Below are 21,791 nucleotides of genomic sequence, written 5' to 3'. Positions count from 1 at the left end.
CAAGTCGAAACCGGACCTGACACTTGTTCCGTGTAACTGTGTGTGAAGACTGATTTTTTTGTCTTTTGAACATGATAACAATAGGAAATCCAACATTTTAATTAACAGTACAGAATCTTATAGACACACTCCAACAGTAGGACATAACATGTATCAATTTGCTTCTTTCTTTCTCATGTTTTTTTTATGTTTTTTTACATGCACAGTTACCACAGGCACTTGTTTCTATCCATACGAAGGTCGACTATCCATATAAATAGAAGAAGGTGGCTAACGAAATTTTTTTTAGGTCACGACAGTCTCCGCTTGGGACGCTTTTTCTACCCTTCAACTTAATGCTAAAAATCCCTACCTTATATGAATCTATTCAGTGAATATTTTCCTTTAACACTAAACTAATTTCATAATCCCCACAGTGTTCCTCTTCACGGTAATCTACTCTCAATTCACTAAACCATGTCCAAAAGTTCTATTTATATGGATAGTCGACCTTCCTATGGATAGAAACAAGTGCCTGTGACAGTTACTCATTATGATCTGATCTGAGAGTCAGTGAGACTACTATACATGCTATACATCATTACATCTACAAATGTACTAGTATCATGAGTATAGCACATATAGTTTTATTGTTTCAAGCAAATCAATGATGATTGTATCAGATTTTTTTTTATTAATTACAGACCATTTATCATGGCACACTTTTACAAGCAATATTATTGGTATCAGGGGCGGATTAAGGTGGGGACGTGGCGGGCGTGCGCCTCTTACAATTTGCAAAGCATGGGTTGTCCTCAGCATAAAAAAGTATTTGTTGAGATGACGAAAATTAATGTTGTCGCAATCCATCCGTTTTAATATTTAAAGTTTAAGAAGTATATAAAACAGTAAGTTTAACATAATCAAGGTGATTACTAATCACCAAACCTATGGTTTGTTTAAGTTCTTTAAATATAATATACTTCAAAGGAGGTGTAAAACGCGGTACAGCAGCGTTTGATGACAAATATCATAGGATTTTAGCAGTCATGTAAAACAATTGTTACATTGTAGTTGTGTTTCCCACGAAGTAGGTGAAAGCTCGCGTTTGAGTTTGTTATTTCATCATGGCACTGCCAAGAAAACAGTCTTGGTTATATTTTTTTCTCAATGAAAGATAGAAATACTGGTTCAAGCGAAAGCTTAGTTTATTAATTTGTATCATTATTCAATATATGTCAGTCAGGGATACAACTTGTACAAGGTATAGGTTGAGATCTCACAAACATGTTTAACCCCGCCGCATTTTTGCGCCTGTCCCAAGTCAGGAGCCTCTGGCCTTTGTTAGTCTTGTATTATTTTAATTTTAGTTTCTTGTGTACAATTTGGAAATTAGTATGGCGTTCATTATCACTGGACTAGTATATATTTGTTTAGGGGCCAGCTGAAGGACGCCTCCAGGTGCGGGAATTTCTCGCTACATTGAAGACCTGTTGGTGACCCTCTGCTGTTGTTTTTTATTTGGTCGGGTTGTTGTCTCTTTGACACATTCCCCATTTCCATTCTCAATTTTAAGTTATTTTTATTTACTTGAAGAAGTAAACAAAAATGTACACGTCACATATAAGTAAATAAATAATGTTTGAATAATCTCCCCTTAATTTTCTCAAAAATTGAATTGTATAAGTAAATTTTTCTTACAATCCCACAAAAGTCCTCAAGTTTTGAGATGTAAATTTACATGCCTTTAATGATTTTTCCCAGGTTTGCTCATTTTTTTTTATTAGAGTTCAACATGTTCAATGTTTCATCTCATTAATTCAACTAAGAAACTGACTGTGCAAAGATCTTAAGTATTTGCGCAAGGCCTTCAAAAATTGCTCCTTGGGGGCTTGTAAATGAGCAGTGTTCTGAAGATAACAGACAAATGGGATTTTCATTGTCCATGAAATTACACTTAAATGATTAGTAAAGACATCTGCAAAGGGCAGATAATTTAAAATTCTATTAGAGCCAAGAAATCATAAGAATTCAATAAAAGAAGATAGGATGACTTTTTTACTTCTACAAGTAAAAAAATCTGAATGTCTGAGGGAGATAACTCAGCCAATATTTTTTTCTACCTATACAAGTAAATAAAATTCGCTTGTATAAGTATCCTACAAATTTGCTTATATAAGTATATTAATATTAATTCTTCAAGTAATTAAAAATAACTTGTACAAGTAGTACCCCTGAGTGTATGTTTCTCACTTGTAACCTATAAATTTTGCCAAGGCATGAGGTTGGTGCATCGATAACAGTTCTGGGTAGAAAATTTCAGTGATGGAATTTTTGGCTCTCCCTTGACAGTCACTCCATTTGCAAGTATGATTTTGCGAAACGATGATAGTCCGTCGGAAGGGGACGATAAATGGCTGACCTGTATTAAGAGAGAGCACTATCTCTTGCACGTAAAACCCTTACAGTAGATTTCAAAAAAGAGCAGGCTAGTATGCCACTGCAAGACAACACTCGCACCCGCAAAGTGGAAAGGAATTAATATTGATATAAGTTGTAATAACTTGTTTCCCAATCCACTTTAAATAAACCTGTTTAAACTAAACGGTCAAGACCCCAACCCCCCGAATATATTTGATTGACTAATAGTAATGCAACACCAGTAATCCAGCAACCATTGACATAAAATTCGCTTGATTTTATTTTATATAGAGGGTCAGCTTGTTTGCTCAGGATTATCTCTATTTTACTTGTGTTCAGTCCTGTTTTCTAGTAAATATATATATAGAAGTATTCTCAATGAATAGAAGCTCAAAACTTTATTGTTAATTCTGGTGATTGTAGATTGTCAGGGGATGATTGAGGCAGTTATAGCTTGAAACTATTATTTTTCGCTAATTCATTGTAATTTAACCACAAAATACTTCTTGTCACGCTTTGGCAAGATATCTACATTGCACCTCCCAAAATTTTTCGCCTCATTCCGCTCGGCAATATTTTAAATTTGCACCCCCCCTAACCTAAAAACCTGGATCCTCCCCTGGGTATCTTCTTGACTGTGACAAGGATTTGTATAGCAAGACCAGGGATGATAGTATAGAAAGACTTACTATACAAATCCTTGCTTGTGACAAAAGTTACTGAATGCAAGACATATGTATTGGTTTTGTAACCGTAAATTCAGTCCAGTTATAAATGTTTGTCTGCCAGACTTTTCTTCCTAGGTATCAAGTCTGTGACCACAATTTTACTTGGAATGTAATTCCCTGGATAAATTTTCCTAGGAAAATAAGTCCATTGCTAGTAAATGTTTGGCACTTATTTTCCTCTGCTAGGAAAGGTTTATATATTTGTATTCTCATGAGAAACCCTTTTAAAATTGTATTTATGAAGACATTCTTTAATATAAGCCAATATTAAAATCAAGAAAGGAACATTTTGTTATCATGTACATTATAAAAGTCCATGATATCAATTTTTCTAAGACAAAAGTCTTAAAATAAAACACCCACATTTTAATTAAATAATGAAATATTATTGCACAACTGTATAAACCATATCAAAACATAATAATATACTAGTAATATTTTCAAATATGAAGGCTGACAGGATCAGATAGAACTTTAATATGTTATTCTTTTTTGGTGCAAAAGCTAAGGCTTCAAATAATCAAAGCATTGAGCATGTTGAGAAAGGTTAACATTAGAAAAATGAATCACAATTATATTCTTCAATCAAGAGACCAATTAAACAATTTCTTTACCTGAATGCAATTTTGATCATGCATGCATATGTTCATGATGAGTAAAGGAGACATGAGGGTACACCTCAATGACACAATATTATAAACATGATAAACCCACCAACAAAATAAATACATCCAAAGGTACAAAACATCCTCTAATAACATGATAAACCCACCAACAAAATAATACATCCAAAGGTACAAAACATCCTCTAATAACATGATAAACCCACCAACAAAATAAATACATCCAAAGGTACAAAACATCCTCTAATTACATGATAAACCCACCAACAAAATAAATACATTCAAAGGTACAAAACATCCTCTAATAACATGATAAACCCACCAACAAAATAAATACATCCAAAGGTACTTAACATCCTCTAATATACTAATATACATAGTAGAACATATTTCTTCATCATGTACATGTATACAACTATGAGTTGACATATTATTAATGCATAAAACAATGGTTTATATAAAATAAATGCCTCATGTTTCCGCTAGTTTTCCGTAACATTATCCATCTGTTCTGAAGGAACCATTCATTTGAAATGAACTGATTGTCTGAGATTTATGCATTGTTTTTTTTAACACCTTGATCTCTATCAATGTTCTTTGGAACTTTTTTATTTACAATAATTTCAACAATTTGAATGTTGAATCCTTGAATTATAAACCTTTACACCTTCTTGTTAATATTAGTTTCTCCTCTTTTTTAGGCTGAAAGGATGTGATTAATTAAGCTTTATAACCATGTATAGAAAATGAGTTGTCCAGATTTATCAGACATCACACCCAGTGAAGGTTCAACTATAACCAAGCAAACATTTGAAAGAAAGTCCTCAGAGGACATGAAGGAGTATTCTACATCATTGTCTCTGAAGTCGCCTGTACTGATATTTCAAAATGGGAAGCAGAAACTTGATACAAACAAGCTTATGTTTCATTGTGAGCCAAACAGCTTATCAAATATCTATGCCCTTGCTCAAGCAAATCTGGTTCAGCAAACACAACATGATATAATGAGAATGTTTTCTGTAGATGTTTCTGATCAGCGACCAGCTGCGAAACTTGAACCCATCATCAATGGAAGGAAAGATTTTGTGAATGTTAAACTAATTGATGAGCGTAAGATATGAATAAATAGTATATGATATTTGATTGCTTAGTTTTAAATTCAGCCTTTCATATATTATTAATCAAAACTGTTACAAAATTAAAGATGCACTGTTAGAAACAAAAACAAAAATATCCTCAAATGAAAGTTAAAAAACATTTCTTCAAGAATAAAAAAAATCTTGAATTTAAGGATATTCATCAAGATATATAATTTAACAGCAATGAAATCAACATGCAATATAGAACACTCTGAAAATGATAAAAAAACAAACTTTTATCAAATCTTAAGCATTTAGAATATTATCATTCATAATATAGTATCAATAAATAATCTGATGGCAGACATCTTTTATCAGTATGATAATGATGAGGTAAAATGAATCATATCAATCCATTATTATTTATCTTAAACAATCTTCAGCATATACAACTTAAAATCAAACCATGCTTGTATTATTTTAAGATTCAAAGTTGACACAGGTTAAATACTTACAAAAGAGACTGCGTAAATATGAACTACAAAAAATATAGTAATGTTTGATATTTAATTTGTTCAGATACTGTATTTTCTGATTAGATTCATGACAATTTTTATGTTATTTGGTTAATTTTAGTTCAACTATTTTCCAGGTCAGCACATATGTGATATTAAGGGTTGTGGTAGATCATTTGCTTCGTCAGGTTATTTAAAAAACCATCAGTTAATCCATGAGAAGGAGAAAGAATTAGAATGCCACTTTGAAGGGTGTGGAAGGATATTTTCGTGGCCAGCTCATCTAAAATACCATTTATTAACCCATCAGTAAGTTTCCAATGCTTGATTCCTAGATTTGTGTTTTATAAGCAACCTGTTAGTTCACTGAAAGTTAGAAACTGAAATTCAAAAATTATTGTACACATTAATTAACCTAAAACAATTGTTGATAAAATGACAGAATACAAGGTAGATTGATTCAATTTTTAAAATGCAGCATACTAATAATGCAATTGGAAATAGGAATGTTCTAATTCATGAGATGTCCTCTAAATTCTTTCTGATGGTAAAAAAAAATAGAATTTACTGCATACTGTTGTTAAAAGTCAATACTTGTTTAATCTTATGCCATGAGAAATATTGTTCAGTGGATAAAAATTTGTATAAAAAGAATTGAAAGTTAAAATGAATAAAGTCTTAAGTAGACTGCAGAAACAAGTTTTTATTATCATTACCAAGCACTAAATAAAACACATATTGGTGCACACAAGGCACATTTCTTGTATAACTTCATCATCTACATAAATACACTCAAGGCCAAAAGTTATTAAAGCAAATACATAAAATGTCTTTGAGTAATAAATAATTAAAGCATCACAATCAAGTTTCACCTAAACTGTAATCTTTCTAATGCAGTAACCATTTCCTTTTTGCATAAGGTTAGCCTTTTTTGTTTGAAATACTGAATGTAAATGGTACATTTTGTACTCTGAATTGAAAAGCAGCTTTTAAGCTCACCTGGCCCAAAGGGCCAAGTGAGCTTTTCTCATCACTTGGCGTCCGTCGTCCGTAGTCGTCCTGCGTCTGTCGTCGTCCTGCGTCTGTCGTCGTCCTGCGTCTGTCATCGTCCTGCGTCTGTCGTCGTTAACTTTTACAAAATCTTCTCCTCTGAAACTACTGGGCCAAATTTTACCAAACTTGGCCACAATCATCATTGGGGTATCTAGTTTAAAAAATGTGTCCGGTGACCCGGCTAACCAACCAAGATGGCCGCCATGGCTAAAAATAGAACATAGGGGTAAAATGCAATTTTTGGCTTATAACTCAAAAACCAAAGCATTTAGAGCAAATCTGACAGGGGGTAAAATTGTTGATCAGGTCAAGATTTATCTGCCCTGAAATTTTCAGATGAATCGGACAACCGGTTGTTGGGTTGCTGCCCCTAAATTGGTAATTTTAAGGAAATTTTGCTGTTTTTGGTTATTATCTTGAATATGATTATAGATAGAGATAAACTGTAAACAGCAATAATGTTCAGCAAAGTAAGATTTACAAATAAGTCAACATGACCGAAATGGTCAGTTGACCCCGTTAGGAGTTATTGCCCTTTATAGTCAATTTTTAACCATTTTTCGTAAATCTTAGTAATCTTTTACAAAAATCTTCTTTTCTGAAACTACTGGGCCAAATTAAACCAAACTTGGCCACAATCATCATTGGGGTATCTTGTTTACAAAATGTGTGGCGTGACCCGGCCAACCAACCAAGATGGCCGCCTTGGCTAAAAATAGAACACATAGGTAAAATGCAGTTTTTTGCTTAAAACTCAAAAACCAAAGCATTTAAAGTAAATCTGACATGAAGTAAAATTGTTTATCAGGTCAAGATCTATCTGCGCTGAAATTTTCAGATGAATCCGACAACCCGTTGTTAGGTTGCTGCCCCTGAATTGGTAATTTTAAGGAAATTTTGCTGTTTTTTGTTATTATCTTGAATATTGTTATAGATAGAGATAAACTGTAAAAAGCAATAAATGTCGGCAAAGTAATATCTACAAATAAGTCAACATGACCAAAATGGTCAGTTGACCCCTTTAGGAGTTATTGCTCTTTATAGTCAATTTTTAACCATTTTTCGTAAATCTTAGTAATCTTTTACAAAAATTTTCTCCTCGGAAACTACTGGGCCAAGTTCATTATAGATAGAGATAATTGTAAGCAGCAAGAATGTTCAGTAAAGTAAGATGTACAAACACATCACCATCACCAAAACACAATTTTGTCATGAATCCATCTGCGTCCTTGGTTTAATATTCACATAGACCAAGGTGAGCGACACAGGCTCTTTAGAGCCTCTAGTTTATATGTTCATGTCTTTCATTGTATTGCAGGTTTCACAAGACATCAGTTATCAATGATTATATTTTTATAAATTTTTCACTTTCCCACTTTTTTACTTGGATTCATGATTGTAAGAAATAAAACACTAATTGTCTGTTTTCATTGTAACATTTTATCTTGCAGACACATTTGAATATATCAATTTTAATTTTCAGAAAAACCAGAAACTTTAAGTGCCCAAGAGATGGTTGTGATAAATCCTTTGTTACAGCTCAGCAACTAAAAGTGCATTCTCGTACACATACAGGTGAAAAACCTTTTCAATGTGACCATTGCAGGAAAGCATTTACTACTGCAGGGAATCTAAGAAATCATATACGTACACACACAGGTAACTAACTTTTCAAATTGAATTTTAATCTAGAAAAAAAAAATCATTTATGCTAAGGCTGTGAAATTCAAATTGCATGTATGGAAATATAGAGATAAAACAAACTTTCAGTAATAACTTTCTATTATTATTTTTTTTTACCATTTATAGAATGTATAATGATATAATGATATAGGATTTTCCATCCATCTGTCTAAGGATGTTTCTAAATTAATTGGAGTTGTAAATTATTTACACAAACTTATACACAATGCTTATTACCACCTATTTTTTGGGTGGTGTAACTTTCATCTTTCTTGAGTTATGTCCCTTTAACTATGGAAAAATCTCTTAAATTGCTGTTTTTTGTACCTTACTTTGCCATAACCAAATGTTCTGAAACCTATACACAATCCTTATTACCAAAAAACAAATCATGATTGAATTTGGGTGGTGTCACTTTTACAGTTCTCTAGTTATGTCCCTTTCTAAATATAAGAAATTTGCAAATTAGACATTTTCACTCTTAATTTTACTTTGCCTCAACCAAATATTATGAAACTTATATGCAATGCTTATTACCATCAAAAAGAGATCATTTTTGAATTAAGAAGGTGTCACATTCATGGTTTTGGTGTTACAGCATCTGTAGCACATGGACACATTTTGCTTTCATTTTATATTGATACACCATGTTTTTCGATTTTGACTCATTCAAAACACAAATGATTGAAATGAATTTCTAAACTTTGGGCAAATTAGATATATATTGAATTTTATTAAGATCGGACATTTTCTATGCTTTTTTGTCAGAAATTATTGCAATCTTTGGTTATCAGTAACTGAATTCTGATTGCCATGCCTTTTGGGTTATAAGATTGAAATTATAAAACACAAACTTATTTCACATTTTTAAACTGTTGTTTAAACCACAAAGTATGAAACGCTTTTGCTAAAACATGTATCAGTAATAAATTCAATATATCACTTGCAGTAAAACCTTTTACACAAGTTTGTTTTTAGTGTGACTTCAGGATTGAATTTGACAGTTTTGTAAATTTGAACAAATAAGCCTGACTGTCAGGCCTAGAAAACATAATCAATTCTTGTCTCTCTGTTGTAGGATTTTTTATGCCCCACCTACGATAGTAGAGGGGCATTATGTTTTCTGGTCTGTGCCTCCGTTCATCCGTCTGTCCGTCTGTGCCTCCGTTGGTACGTCCGCTTCAGGTTAAAGTTTTTGGTCAAGGTAGTTTTTGAAGAAGTTGAAGTCCAATCAACTTGAAACTTAGTACACTTGTTCCCCATGATATGATCTTTCTAATTTTAATGCCAAATTATAGTTTTGATTCCAATTTCATGGTCCACTGAACATGGAAAATGATAGTGCGAAGTTCATGTTAAAATTTTTGGTCAAGGTAGTTTTTGATGAAGTTAAAGTTACATCAACTTGAAACTTAGTACACATGTTCGAAGGTAAATCCAGAAAAGCGCTTCGGACGCAATAAATTATTAAACGTGTTGTTTTATATTTTTACATCACTGGGTCGATACCTCTGCTGGTGGACTATCAGTCCCCGAGGGTATCATCAGCTCAGTAGTCAGTGCTTCGGTACTGACATGATTAAACAAACTTTACTAAAATTGTCCGTTTATAAATTTTGAAATTATTATGAAACTAAGGTTTCAACTCCCTCAGGCAAAGTTGGCTTTAGATGAATTTGGCTATTTATTTTAGATATTTTTAACATATAGCTCTTCAACGATTTTCAGTACTTATACATCTTCGGATTTCAAATGTTTGGCTTTGAGCGTTCCTGATGAAGGTAAATCCAGAAAAGCGCTTTGGATGCAATAAATTATTAAACGTGTTGTTTTATATTTTTACATCACTGGGTCGATACCTCTGCTGGTGGACTATCAGTCCCCGAGGGTATCATCAGCTCAGTAGTCAGTGCTTCGGTACTGACATGATTAAACAAACTTTACTAAAATTGTCCGTTTATAAATTTTGAAATTATTATGAAACTAAGGTTTCAACTCCCTCTGGCAAAGTTGGCTTTAGATGAATTTGGCTATTTATTTTAGGTATTTTTAACATATAGCTCTTCAACGATTTTCGGTACTTATACATCTTCGGATTTCAAATGTTTGGCTTTGAGCGTACCTGATGAAGGTAAATCCAGAAAAGCGCTTCGGACGCAATAAATTATTAAACGTGTTGTTTTATATTTTTACATCACTGGGTCGATACCTCTGCTGGTGGACTATCAGTCCCCGAGGGTATCATCAGCTCAGTAGTCAGTGCTTCGGTACTGACATGATTAAACAAACTTTACTAAAATTGTCCGTTTATAAATTTTGAAATTATTATGAAACTAAGGTTTCAACTCCCTCAGGCAAAGTTGGCTTTAGATGAATTTGGCTATTTATTTTAGGTATTTTTAACATATAGCTCTTCAACGATTTTCGGTACTTATACATCTTCGGATTTCAAATGTTTGGCTTTGAGCGTTCCTGATGAAGGTAAATCCAGAAAAGCGCTTCGGACGCAATAAATTATTAAACGTGTTGTTTTATATTTTTCCCTATGATATGATCTTTCTAATTTTAGTTCCAAATTAAAGTTTTAACCCTAATTTCACGGTCCACTGAACATAGAAAATGATAGTGCGAGTGGGGCATTCGTGTACTATGGACACATTCTTGTTTTAACCTCTTTCAAATAAACCCCTTTTTCATTGCATGCACTGTTTTTGTGAGAGTTAAATCTCTCTCCAGATTATCTTTATCTTAAGATTTGTTAGGGACATTATGATTTTCGGTTTATGCGTTCGTCCGTTCGTCCGTCTCTTCATCTGTCTGTCCTGCTTCAGGTTAAAGTTTTTAGCCAAGATAGTTTTTGGTGAAGTTGAAGTCCAATCAACTTGATACTTAGTACACATGTTCCCTATGATATGATCTTTCTAATTTTAATGCTACATTAGAGTTTTTACCCCAATTGCAGAGTCCACTGTAAAGAAAGTGTGAGTGAGGCATCCATGTACTATGGACACATTCTTGTTTTAACAAAATCTGCAACCCTTAGGTTTAAAAATCCTCATAACCATTTTTGTCTCCAAAAAGCCAAAATAAACATTGATTCAGTAGTAAATTTATTTGACATTCCTTTCAAAGATTTAATTTTTTCCCTGAAATAAAATAGAGATTAAAATTGTTTTCATTTTAGGAGATAAACCATATGGATGTCCAGATCCAAAGTGTGACCTGAGGTTTGCAGAATATTCAAGTCTTAAGAAGCATTCATTAGTACATACAGGTAGTTTTATGAAATGCAACAGGTGTTTTTTTTTAAAGAAATATGCTCTTATATATGTTGTGTACAAGTTGTAATGATGTACAAATTATAATTTGTACAGATTTTTTGTACAAGTTATCAGTGTTTTATGACCTGCTGAACACAAATGGATGATGCAAGCACACAGCCTTTTGCTTCACATATTTCTGTCATATTTTCACAACTTCATGATACAGTCTAATACTGAGCATTGATACAAAAACATTATAAGACCACACAGAGATTGTGTATGGAGATGAATATGGTATAAGGAAAAAAATAAAATTAGAATTTAAACCATTCAGGTATCCTCATTTCCAGTTTGAAGACAAGGAGAATAGCACTAAATGTTAGGTTGAAGTATAATATTTTGAATTTAAAACATTCCACTGGTACATTTTATAAGATACACCTGTATCACCTGTTGCAAGAAGGAATGTGTCAAAAAACTTATAACTTGTACAAAAACCCTGTACAAATTATAATTTGTACAAACTTACATCTTGTACACAACATATATATGAGAAAAACATTAGAATAGATTAACAGTCATTGTTTTAGAAACTCATGACAGTCATGTGACCTGTTTGGCTAATGTAAGTTATGCTATCAGAATTAGGTGTCTTAACATCTTCAACAAGTCATTCTTACTTGTTAGTCTGTAAACTTTAAAGAAAGATGTACCCTGAAATTACTTGAACAATTTATCACTGTCATCTTAGGGGTTCCTTGCTTCAAGAACACCCAAGTATGATTTTCCTAGAAATAATTTTTTTTTTCTTCTTATTTTAGATTCAGCATATTCAGGGTCTGGTATATTTACAGTTGACTATTATGCATGTTAAAGAAAAAATACCACAGTGACGGAAATAAATTTGATGTTTAGTTTATTTGTTTAGTTGTGTTTTTTTATTTTGTTTTAAGATTTAAGGTTTGAAATACAAAATATTTTCTTTGCAGGTGAAAAACCTTTCAGGTGCAAATTTTGCAATAGGAGTTTTACACAAAGTGGAAGTATGAGAGTACATATGAAGAAACATTCATCCAACATCAATGATTCTGGTGTAAATAAAGAAACTGATTTTAATGTTGTGATGATGGAAGAAGATCTTGCCGAAAATAGTTTAGGTTTGTTGGGTATATATGTAACACTCTCAAATGTGTCCATCTCTTCAAACATGTTCCCTTTGCTCAAACATGTCCTTAAACTCACTTATTGCCCAATCATGTCTATTTTAACTTCCAGCAATACCTGTCTTTTTACCTTTTTTTGCAGAAACAGCTATGAATTTTACATGGCTCAAATTATTCTGGCAATTTCTTACACCAAAACATGTCTACTTAAAGATGTCAGAAGTCTCAATTTGTTAGCCTATTAAGCATTTTGTAACCACAATTACCAGAGATCAAAATAGTAACTGTGTTAAAAAAATAAAATAAAATTTGGCAGCATTGTTAAATTGCATAGATTGTCAGAAGGTTCATAGATTGAAGGATGATACCAAATAATTATAAATTGTATTTTTTGACAAGTAATCCAGACATCAATTCAGTTTTATCCATACTCATGCCAAATAAAGAAACTTACAATTATATGAAATAATATAGTTCATAAAGCACAAGTGATACAATTATTTTTTTTTTACTTTTGTGTAGTTGAAATCATTGTTTCTTGAGGAATTAAATATTTGTAATAATACTAATAGTTTGCTCTAGAGCATCACTAAAGAGACAATAATTGTTAAAATTTGCATCAGTTGCAGAGATAGTAGTTAGTGATGTTAATTATCTACTTCGTAACTTAATTCTGCAAGTGTTTTATCTGCTGGGGAGGGGTGGGGGTAATATCCTACAACCATAAGAACTTGATACTCTAAGTCAAAGTTTTTGGGGCAAAGTTATAAAAAAAAATGTACCTTACATGTAAATGTTTTGATTAAAAAAAAAAGATTTGTAAAGATGATTTACTTTACAAATTAACATTTGTGTTCATCATGGTCACAGACAATAATAGTGTATTGACTTGATATATCAACAATATAAGGATGATGCTTAAAAACAGAGAAATGCAAAAGTTACATCCTTACAAAACTAATATTGAAAACTTACAAAATCAGTTGCAATTCCTAAGATTTATTCATTTTAGTTCATAACTGCAAGAATCGTTTAACAAAATTATGTGTTTCAAAATCATAAATCAAAAAAATTGTCATGGTTCAAAATTTTGACTTTTGGTATTTCTTATCCAAACACAGGACATGTGTGTTCATAAACATGATAAAACACTATCTGTATTGCTACAAACATAAGAATGCCTGTAGTTTAGACTGATAAATATAGTTTTAATGGTTGATTTTGAAAATTTGTTCTTTTTAAAATACCAATAAAAAAAAATTCCACTTAAGGGGGCTTGCAGGTATAAACAATTTTTATGCCCCATTTATGGGCATTATGTTTTCTGGTCTGTGCGTCTGTTTGTTCATTCGTCGGTACGTTTGTCCTGCTTCATGTTAAAGTTTTTGGTCAAGGTAGTTTTTGATGAAGTTGAAGTCCAATCAACTTGAAACTTAGTACACATGTTTCCTATGATATAATCATTAATTTTAATGCCAAATTAGAGTTTTGACCCCTATTTCATGGACCACTGAACATAGAAAGGATAGTGCAATGTGGCATCCCTTAACTATGGACCTATTCTTGTTTAAAATATATCTATCCCCCCCCCCTATTTTCACAGTCCACTGAACATAGAAAATGAAAGTGAGTTAAAAAAGATATTTCAATTTTATTGCCAAAATATGTAATTTTTGCACCAAAGGGAGATAATTTGGAGCTTTTTCAATGATATATAGATTTTAAAAGTCATCTGGGGCCAAAATGAATGATTTTTCTGAATGATTTTCGAAACCATATGATAAAGTAACAACTAATAAAGTGATAAATTAAATTTGTAATGAAAAAAGAAAAGTTTATTTTTTTTCTGAAATTTTTATACCCTCGAGCCTCCTTAATATAAATTTCAAATTATTTAATTCATAATAAGCTCAATATGTTTATGATTTTATTTAAGCACATTGAAAGTCATTTTGGTAATGACTATAAAATGATAAAATTAATTACCAGTAATTAGTGTGTTTTGAAATAATCACAGCTTATGATCTGTGTAATCAATAAATAATTTTTATAGAGAATCCAAGCTTATTAAGTTTCTGAATGTCAACAGTGTTTATTTGTAAGACAATCAAGGTTTTTTAACATTAATGTTAATGAATTAAAATGAACAATGTTCATTTTATTATCCAATCATATTGAGCGTTTTTACAACACTTGATGATAAAAACTCCATGTTCTTCTGGAAAAGCATCAAACAGTTTCTAACAGCGCTCCTATCAAGATGTCACACTACCAGTCAGTACAAGCTTCTGTCCAGGACTACCTGACCTCACTACCAGAGGGACTAAAACACACCTACCATACTAGAACAGCACCTACTGGTCAATTCCTTATCTTACACTTTGGTAATGATCCTACTTCACAAGCAACAAAAGAGGAGCCAATGGACTATACAACAAACATCAAACAGGAACCAGTTAGCAATACTACTACTTTAAACCAAGTAACAGTTAAAGAAGAACCCATGGATGTAAAGCCAATACTACAAAACATCAAACAGGAGACAAACATCAAGGAAGAGATTGGAACATCAACCCTTACACCAGCTACCCAGAGTGGTGACAGCGTGTTCTCTAGACTGGGTCAAAGACAAGCAGAACAACTACAACAACAAGACAACTACTCATCTAGATCCAGTAGATCATGCAGAAGAAACATCAAGAAGAGATCAACTAGACACAGTTCCAAATCTGTACAAGATTTGCGTACATTCTTGAACAAGAAGAAACAGACTAGACCAAAAGACCTTCGCATCAAGTTGAATCAGAAGGTTCCCAAAGATCTACGACAACTTATACCAAAGAGACTACCACTTTTGATGGAATCAGCTCATGAAGAATTTCTTAGTTTTTACCACAGATAGACTTTTCATAGTTGTAAATTTAGTGCTTGATTTCCATTTTATCTTTTTGATTTTTTAAACTTAAGTGCTTGATCTAATGATGTGATTGTTGTGAATTTGGTAATTATATATATATTAATGTGACATTTGAATAAATAAATTTATTTATAAGTAAAACTGTTTTGTCTTCTTAATGGAAACTACCACTTAACATAATACAAAAATTAAAGGAGTTAAATGTTGATAAGATTCCTTAAATTTAAGCACTGGCCTACAACAACAACACCACATCTTCACAACAAAACAATCAACATATTTTATATATATAAGAAGGAAAGAAATCACTGACACAGCAACCCTACTATAGTAAATAGTTATCAAAGGAACCAGGCTTAAAGGGTAATATAACATGCGTTTCATCTAAAAAAATTTATATAAGACTCATCAGTGACACTAAGAATAAAAGTACAAAGTTGAAGAGCATTGAGGACCAAAAATTTCAAAAAGTTTTGTCAAATACAGCTCAGGTAATTTATGTTTCGGATAAGAAAATCCCCAGTATTTCGAAAAATTTGTAATTTTGTAAACAGGAAATTTATAAAAATGACCATATAATTGATATTCATGTCAACACCGAAGTGCTGACTACTGGGCTGGTGATACCCTCGTGGACTTAACGAGTAAAACATGTCAAGATGCATTTAAAAAGTGTCTTTTAATATATCAAGCAACAAATTAAGAAGTAACTTCAAATATTTGTCCTCAATACCAGATTATTAAAAAACAGAAAAACACACATCTGTTCTAAAGCAGAACTTTATCAATATAACTGACATACACTCTTCAGTGACTTAATGTTTAAGAGTTTTGGAGATTAATAATAATGTACATTAATGAGACTATGGTTGAAAATGCTATGCCAGATGACTGTTATGGTGTTGGATGTACAAAAATGTATTACTGCTGTTGGTTCCTAAAGGTTGCAATTTGTAAATACAGCTTTTACACAAACCGTACATCTTTTGGGGGGAAAAGAATATTCATAGATATTTTAGTTTGCGTATTAATTCCCAGATATTATCTCTATGTTTCATTTCATAGAGACATAACTTGTGAATGATACCAGTATAAACACATGGATAGCAGTGAAATTGAATGAAGAGGAAGACCCACTCAATTAGAGTATAAGTTTAAAACCTTAAGAGCTGGTGGCATATAAATGTTGAAAATATGCTGCACAGCCCTATGTCATAACCTTTGAAAATAATTGTAGTGCTAATCAATTTTCCATTCTATGATATATTTTTTTTTACATAACTTCATAGTAAAAGTGTCCCAGATTTAATCATAAACAGAGTTCTTATGGAACTAATGACAAGATTTATGATATGTGATTTTGTTGGTTTTATTCATTATGATTAAAGTGCATTTTTGTCTTTACTTTTATTTTTATGATTTTCAATAGTTTGTAACTTTTTTGTTCCACCTAGGGGCATTATAATGTTTGGTCAATACATCCCTTAGTTCCTCCATCTCTCTGTCCCTCTTCAGGTTATAGTTTTTGCTGAAGTTGAAGTCCAATAAACTTGATACTTAGTACACATTATCCCTATGAAATGATCTTTAATTTAATGCCAAATTAAGAGTTTTGACCCCTATTTCATGGACCACTGAACATAGAAAAGGATAGTGCAAGGTGGCATCCCTTAACTATGGACCTATTCTTGTTTAAAATATATCTATCACATTTTAATAAAACAGACAATCAGTTTAAAACTTGTATTTGACTACCATTATATAAATCTGAAAAGGTGTTCAGTACAGATATGAGTTCACATTTGATGCTATTTATATTTCTTGACATTGAAACAAACTTCTTGACTGACTAATTGTATTTGTGTTACAGATTATCAGGTAGTCTTTCCAGACAGTATTACAGACCAAGTGATAACCGTTACCACAGAACAAACAACTAATATATCTAATGAAATGTTAGTTGTTGAAGGTAAGAAAGAAATCATTTGACTCTTAATGAAATATTTAATAATTTTTTGGTACAAAGGAATTTTTTTTCTGTTTTCTTTTTACCTCTTCTTCATAAAGATAATATAGTATAAAAAAGAATTTAAAAATTGAAGAGAAATAGCTAAATGTATATTTTTAAACACTTTTAAAGAACTAAAATTTTAGCAAAATACAACTATAGGTCACCTAATGGCCTTGAACACTGAGCAAAACCCCAACAGCGTAATAAGTATAATTAAAGTTATATAAATTCGTCTGTCAGTCAGAAGGCTGCAAATTTGATAATCTTTGAGATAAAAGTTGTGTCAACTTTTCATGGCAGATCTTTGTTATTGTTTAGTATTTGTATCCCCAGTCAAGGATATAAGGGGAAGTAAGTTGGGATTGTGTTTTCTTGTCTGTGTCTACCTCTATTAGTCACTCTTTCTCTGTTTTATGTCAGCATCAGGTTAAATTTTCAATTTGAATTAGTTGACCGTGTAGGTGTGCTCACATCAACTTAAAATTTAATAAACATGCTCATTATAATGTGAACTTTTAAAAATATATACCAAATTAAGGTTTACCCAGATTGTTATATCACTGAACATTAAAATGTGATAATATCAACAGGGCATGGCGTCCTATGGACATATACAATGTATTCTTGTTTTTGAACAGATGCATTTTTAAAGGATTTGTGATTATGTAGATTTCTGTTATTTTTTGTGATAAGGTTTTAGGATATGAATGTCTAATGAAAAAATATTCATTTAAATATTGATACGTTATTGAATACAAACTAGAAGTTCTTTATGATTAGTTATAGGTTACATCGGATGTTTGTTCCAGTTTGGAAACTTTTGAACTAATTAAGACTTTTTGAAGTAGAAAATTTCATGAGCAATTCTGCTTTTCAGCCCTCTTTGCAAATACATGTAGTTACCATAGCTGATATTAATGTATAAAAAGTAAAATAAAAAAAATACTAAACTCCGAGGAAATTTCAAAACAGAAAGTCCCTAATCAAATGGTAAAATCAAAAGCTCAAACACATCAAACGAATGGATAACAACTATCATTTTCCTGACTTGATACAGGCATTTTCTTATATGTAGAAAATGGTGGATTGAACCTGGTTTTATAGCGCTAAACCTGTCACTTGTACTACAGTCGCATCAAATTCCATTATATTGACAACAATGTTTGAACAAAACAAACAGACATAAATAATTGATATGCTTTGACATAATGATTCATATAAAGGTGAATAATTGCTTTATGTAATGCAAAGAACATACTAATCTATGCAGTTTTATATATACAGTTGTCCTGCTCTTTGAATAAAGTGACTATACTTTTTTCCAGATTTAGTTACCAAGGAGACAAGAGTACATCAGGAAACATCATGTGCTGCTAATGTTTTAGTTGTTCCCCTTCCACAAATACCAGTTACTATGACAACCAGTTACCAACATACAAACACACCAGAAGAGACTGTATATGACACAGATTTTTTACATTCAGATTTTAGCCATGGAGGAATTACCTGTGATATAATGTTAAATGAACAAAAGACAATTAGCAACTCATAAATCAGGATTCTACTTTTGTATCTTATGGAATAGATTTTCTAACTGAAATAGTTAAGATTTTGAAAATGTTACTTTTGAAGGTGCAAACTATTTTATCTTAACTGATTGTAGTCATAATTTGTTTACTCATGATAGTTTTTGAGGTAATTTTTTTCTGAATAATTTACACAAATTGAAAGAAATCTAAATGAATGCAAATACATGTATTTTATCCATAGAAGTTGTGTATATATGGTATGTAATTTATTTTGTTTTTAAATAAAACCGTTATGTATTTTTCTGAAGTTATACTTTTATGTGGTAACAAAGTTGAGTTACATTTTTAGTGGTCCGCAGTATATGTAACATCATTCCTATTTAAATGAATTCAGGATTTACGCTTTTCATGTACCAGAAGATTCTCAAGATGGCTCACTTATAATCCAAGTGTAAACTAACAGGCAAATCATCATATGTAGGTCAGTTTGACACACCTCTGACAGGGCTTAGTCTCGAAATACAACTTTCAAGTTCTTTGTATTTCCATCAAAAACTTTGGTTTCAATGAGCATCATTCATGCATTTAGTGGCGTCATCACTTTTGTATCCTTGTTGAGCAAGTTGGTGAAAAAATTATAATGCTATATTCAATGCAAGAATTATTTGGCAAATTAAATTCTTATAATTGATATTCAGCACTGATACCATTAGGGAAGTGTGATTAAGTACTTATTTGTTGTATGGAAGAATTGTTAGCTGTACATGCCTGCCTGGCATGGTTCATCTGACCATGACATCATTTTTATGGTTCATTAGTCAATGTTCAGTTTTCTTGGTTAATGTTAAGTTTATGTGACAGTTGTAATAAAGCTTTATATTTAGGACTATCAACATAAACATGAATGAATTAGTAAAGAAGGCGAGACATTTCAGCGTGTGCACTCTTGTCTTATACTGTATGTTATAGGTCTATATTTGGTGTATGAAATGATTGTAATGTGTACATGTCCAACTGGAACGTGTTATGTGACCTTGACCTCATTTTTATGGTCCAGTGGTTTAAGTTAGTTTTCTCTTTTTCTTATACTGTATGATATAGATCAACTATATTTGATGTATGACAATTATTCATGATGTACATGTCAATCATACATGTTTTATTTGACCTTGACGTGTTTATGGTTCATTGCTCAGTGTTCAGTTTTTTGTTTTTTTGGTCTATTTTTCTAATACTTTTACCAATAGGTAAACTATTTTTGGTTTGTGGAATGATTTAAATTATACATAAAATTGAGAATGAAAATGAGGAATGTGTCAAAGAGACAACAACCTGACCAGTCTGTCTGGCTGGATTCATCTGACCTTGACCTGTTTTTCATGGTTCATTGACAAATGTTAAGTTTTCCTTGTAAAGTTAGATATGCAAAAGGGCAACTACATGTAAACTGATTCCTCTATTATGAGTAATAGGAAAATTATATTTGGTATGTATGTACATTTCAAGGTCCTCATGCCATCATACAAATTGCACTTGACTTTAACTTCTATTCATGGATCAGTGAACATGGTTATGTTTTCATGGTAAAGTCCATATATCAGATACTGTATGCAATAGGTCTACTATATTTGGTGTATGGAATGATTGTAAGGTGTACATGTCCAACTGCCAGGTGTTATCTGACCTAGACCTCATTTTAATGTTTCAGTGGTAAAAATTAAGTTTTTGTGTTTTAGTCGGTTTTTATAATACTGTATCAACATAATATCAATGGTACCTAAAGATGGTGAGACATCTCAGTGTGTGCACTCTTATTTGTTCTTGTGGTTCATTCTATTTTAGTATACATACAATCTTGCCCTTTGCAGGAAGATGTGTTGCCAAGAGATCATGTCTGACATGTGGCTGCCATGTATCCTTGACTTTTGATGTCAAGATCAAAATAATAATTCTTTTGGGACTTTTTCTTGTCCCTGTCATTAGTTTTTGATAGAGGCCACATGAATGCATCACCCTAATTCCATATGTCAGATACAATTGCAGTTGTCTTCTTCAGAAATTCTTTTTTACCTGCAGTAAGTTTAAAGGTTAATAGGCTGTTACAAAGGCAATGAAGGCATTAAGTGGTATCATTTACCATCTTTCTGTCCATCCAATTTTCATTTCTGCATTTTAACTTAATTTTCCTCATCCAAATTATATTTTCACACAATTCTTAGAACCAATTATTATATAACAATTATCTTGACTAAGTGGCTATTCAACACAACAAAAATTTGAATTCCATATCTAGCAAGATTATGAAATTCTTACAGCAAAGCAGTGGCAGAGAAAAATATTTAAAAAGATATACAAGAGTGCACACGCAGAAAAGTCTCGCCTTCTTTGCTAACCCTTGATATTATGTTGATGGTCCTTAATATAAAGCTTTACTAAAACTATCACAAAAACTTAATAGGATCCAAGAAAATAAGGTCAAGGTTAGATAAACCAAAGGAGAGATACATGTACTCTTTGCAATTATTCAATATAAAAAATATAGTTGACCTATTGCTTATAGTTTCCGAGAAACACTCTTAACCAAGAAAACTAAACATTGACCAATGAACCATGAAAATTAGGTCAAGGTCAAATGAACCATGCCAGACGGATACTAAATGCTTATGATCCTTCCATACAACAAATATGGTTGACCTAATGCTTATTGTTTAAGCAAAAAAGACCAAAACACAAAAACTTATCACTGAGCAATGAACCTTAATATGAGGTCATGGTCAAATAAAACCTGGGATTCTGACATGTACATTATGAAATATTTCCATACACA

General features: G+C 31.9%; 1 protein-coding gene across 1 annotated transcript; it reads left to right on the top strand.

The window, feature by feature from the left end:
• The first annotated feature begins 1 nt into the window (after position 1).
• Positions 2–19,271, top strand: LOC139517376 (zinc finger protein 143-like). The gene is made up of 8 exons (XM_071308358.1): positions 2–150; positions 4,453–4,861; positions 5,483–5,654; positions 7,882–8,057; positions 11,266–11,355; positions 12,334–12,501; positions 17,295–17,393; positions 18,761–19,271. Exons 2-8 carry the CDS (start codon positions 4,498–4,500, stop codon positions 18,985–18,987), a joined length of 1,296 nt encoding a protein of 431 aa, XP_071164459.1. The 5' UTR covers positions 2–150; positions 4,453–4,497; the 3' UTR covers positions 18,988–19,271.
• Positions 19,272–21,791: the final 2,520 nt, after the last annotated feature.

This window comes from Mytilus edulis, chromosome 3 (genome assembly GCF_963676685.1).
Source record: "Mytilus edulis chromosome 3, xbMytEdul2.2, whole genome shotgun sequence".
NCBI lineage: Eukaryota > Metazoa > Mollusca > Bivalvia > Mytilida > Mytilidae > Mytilus > Mytilus edulis.
This window is presented reverse-complemented; position numbering and strand designations above follow the sequence as displayed.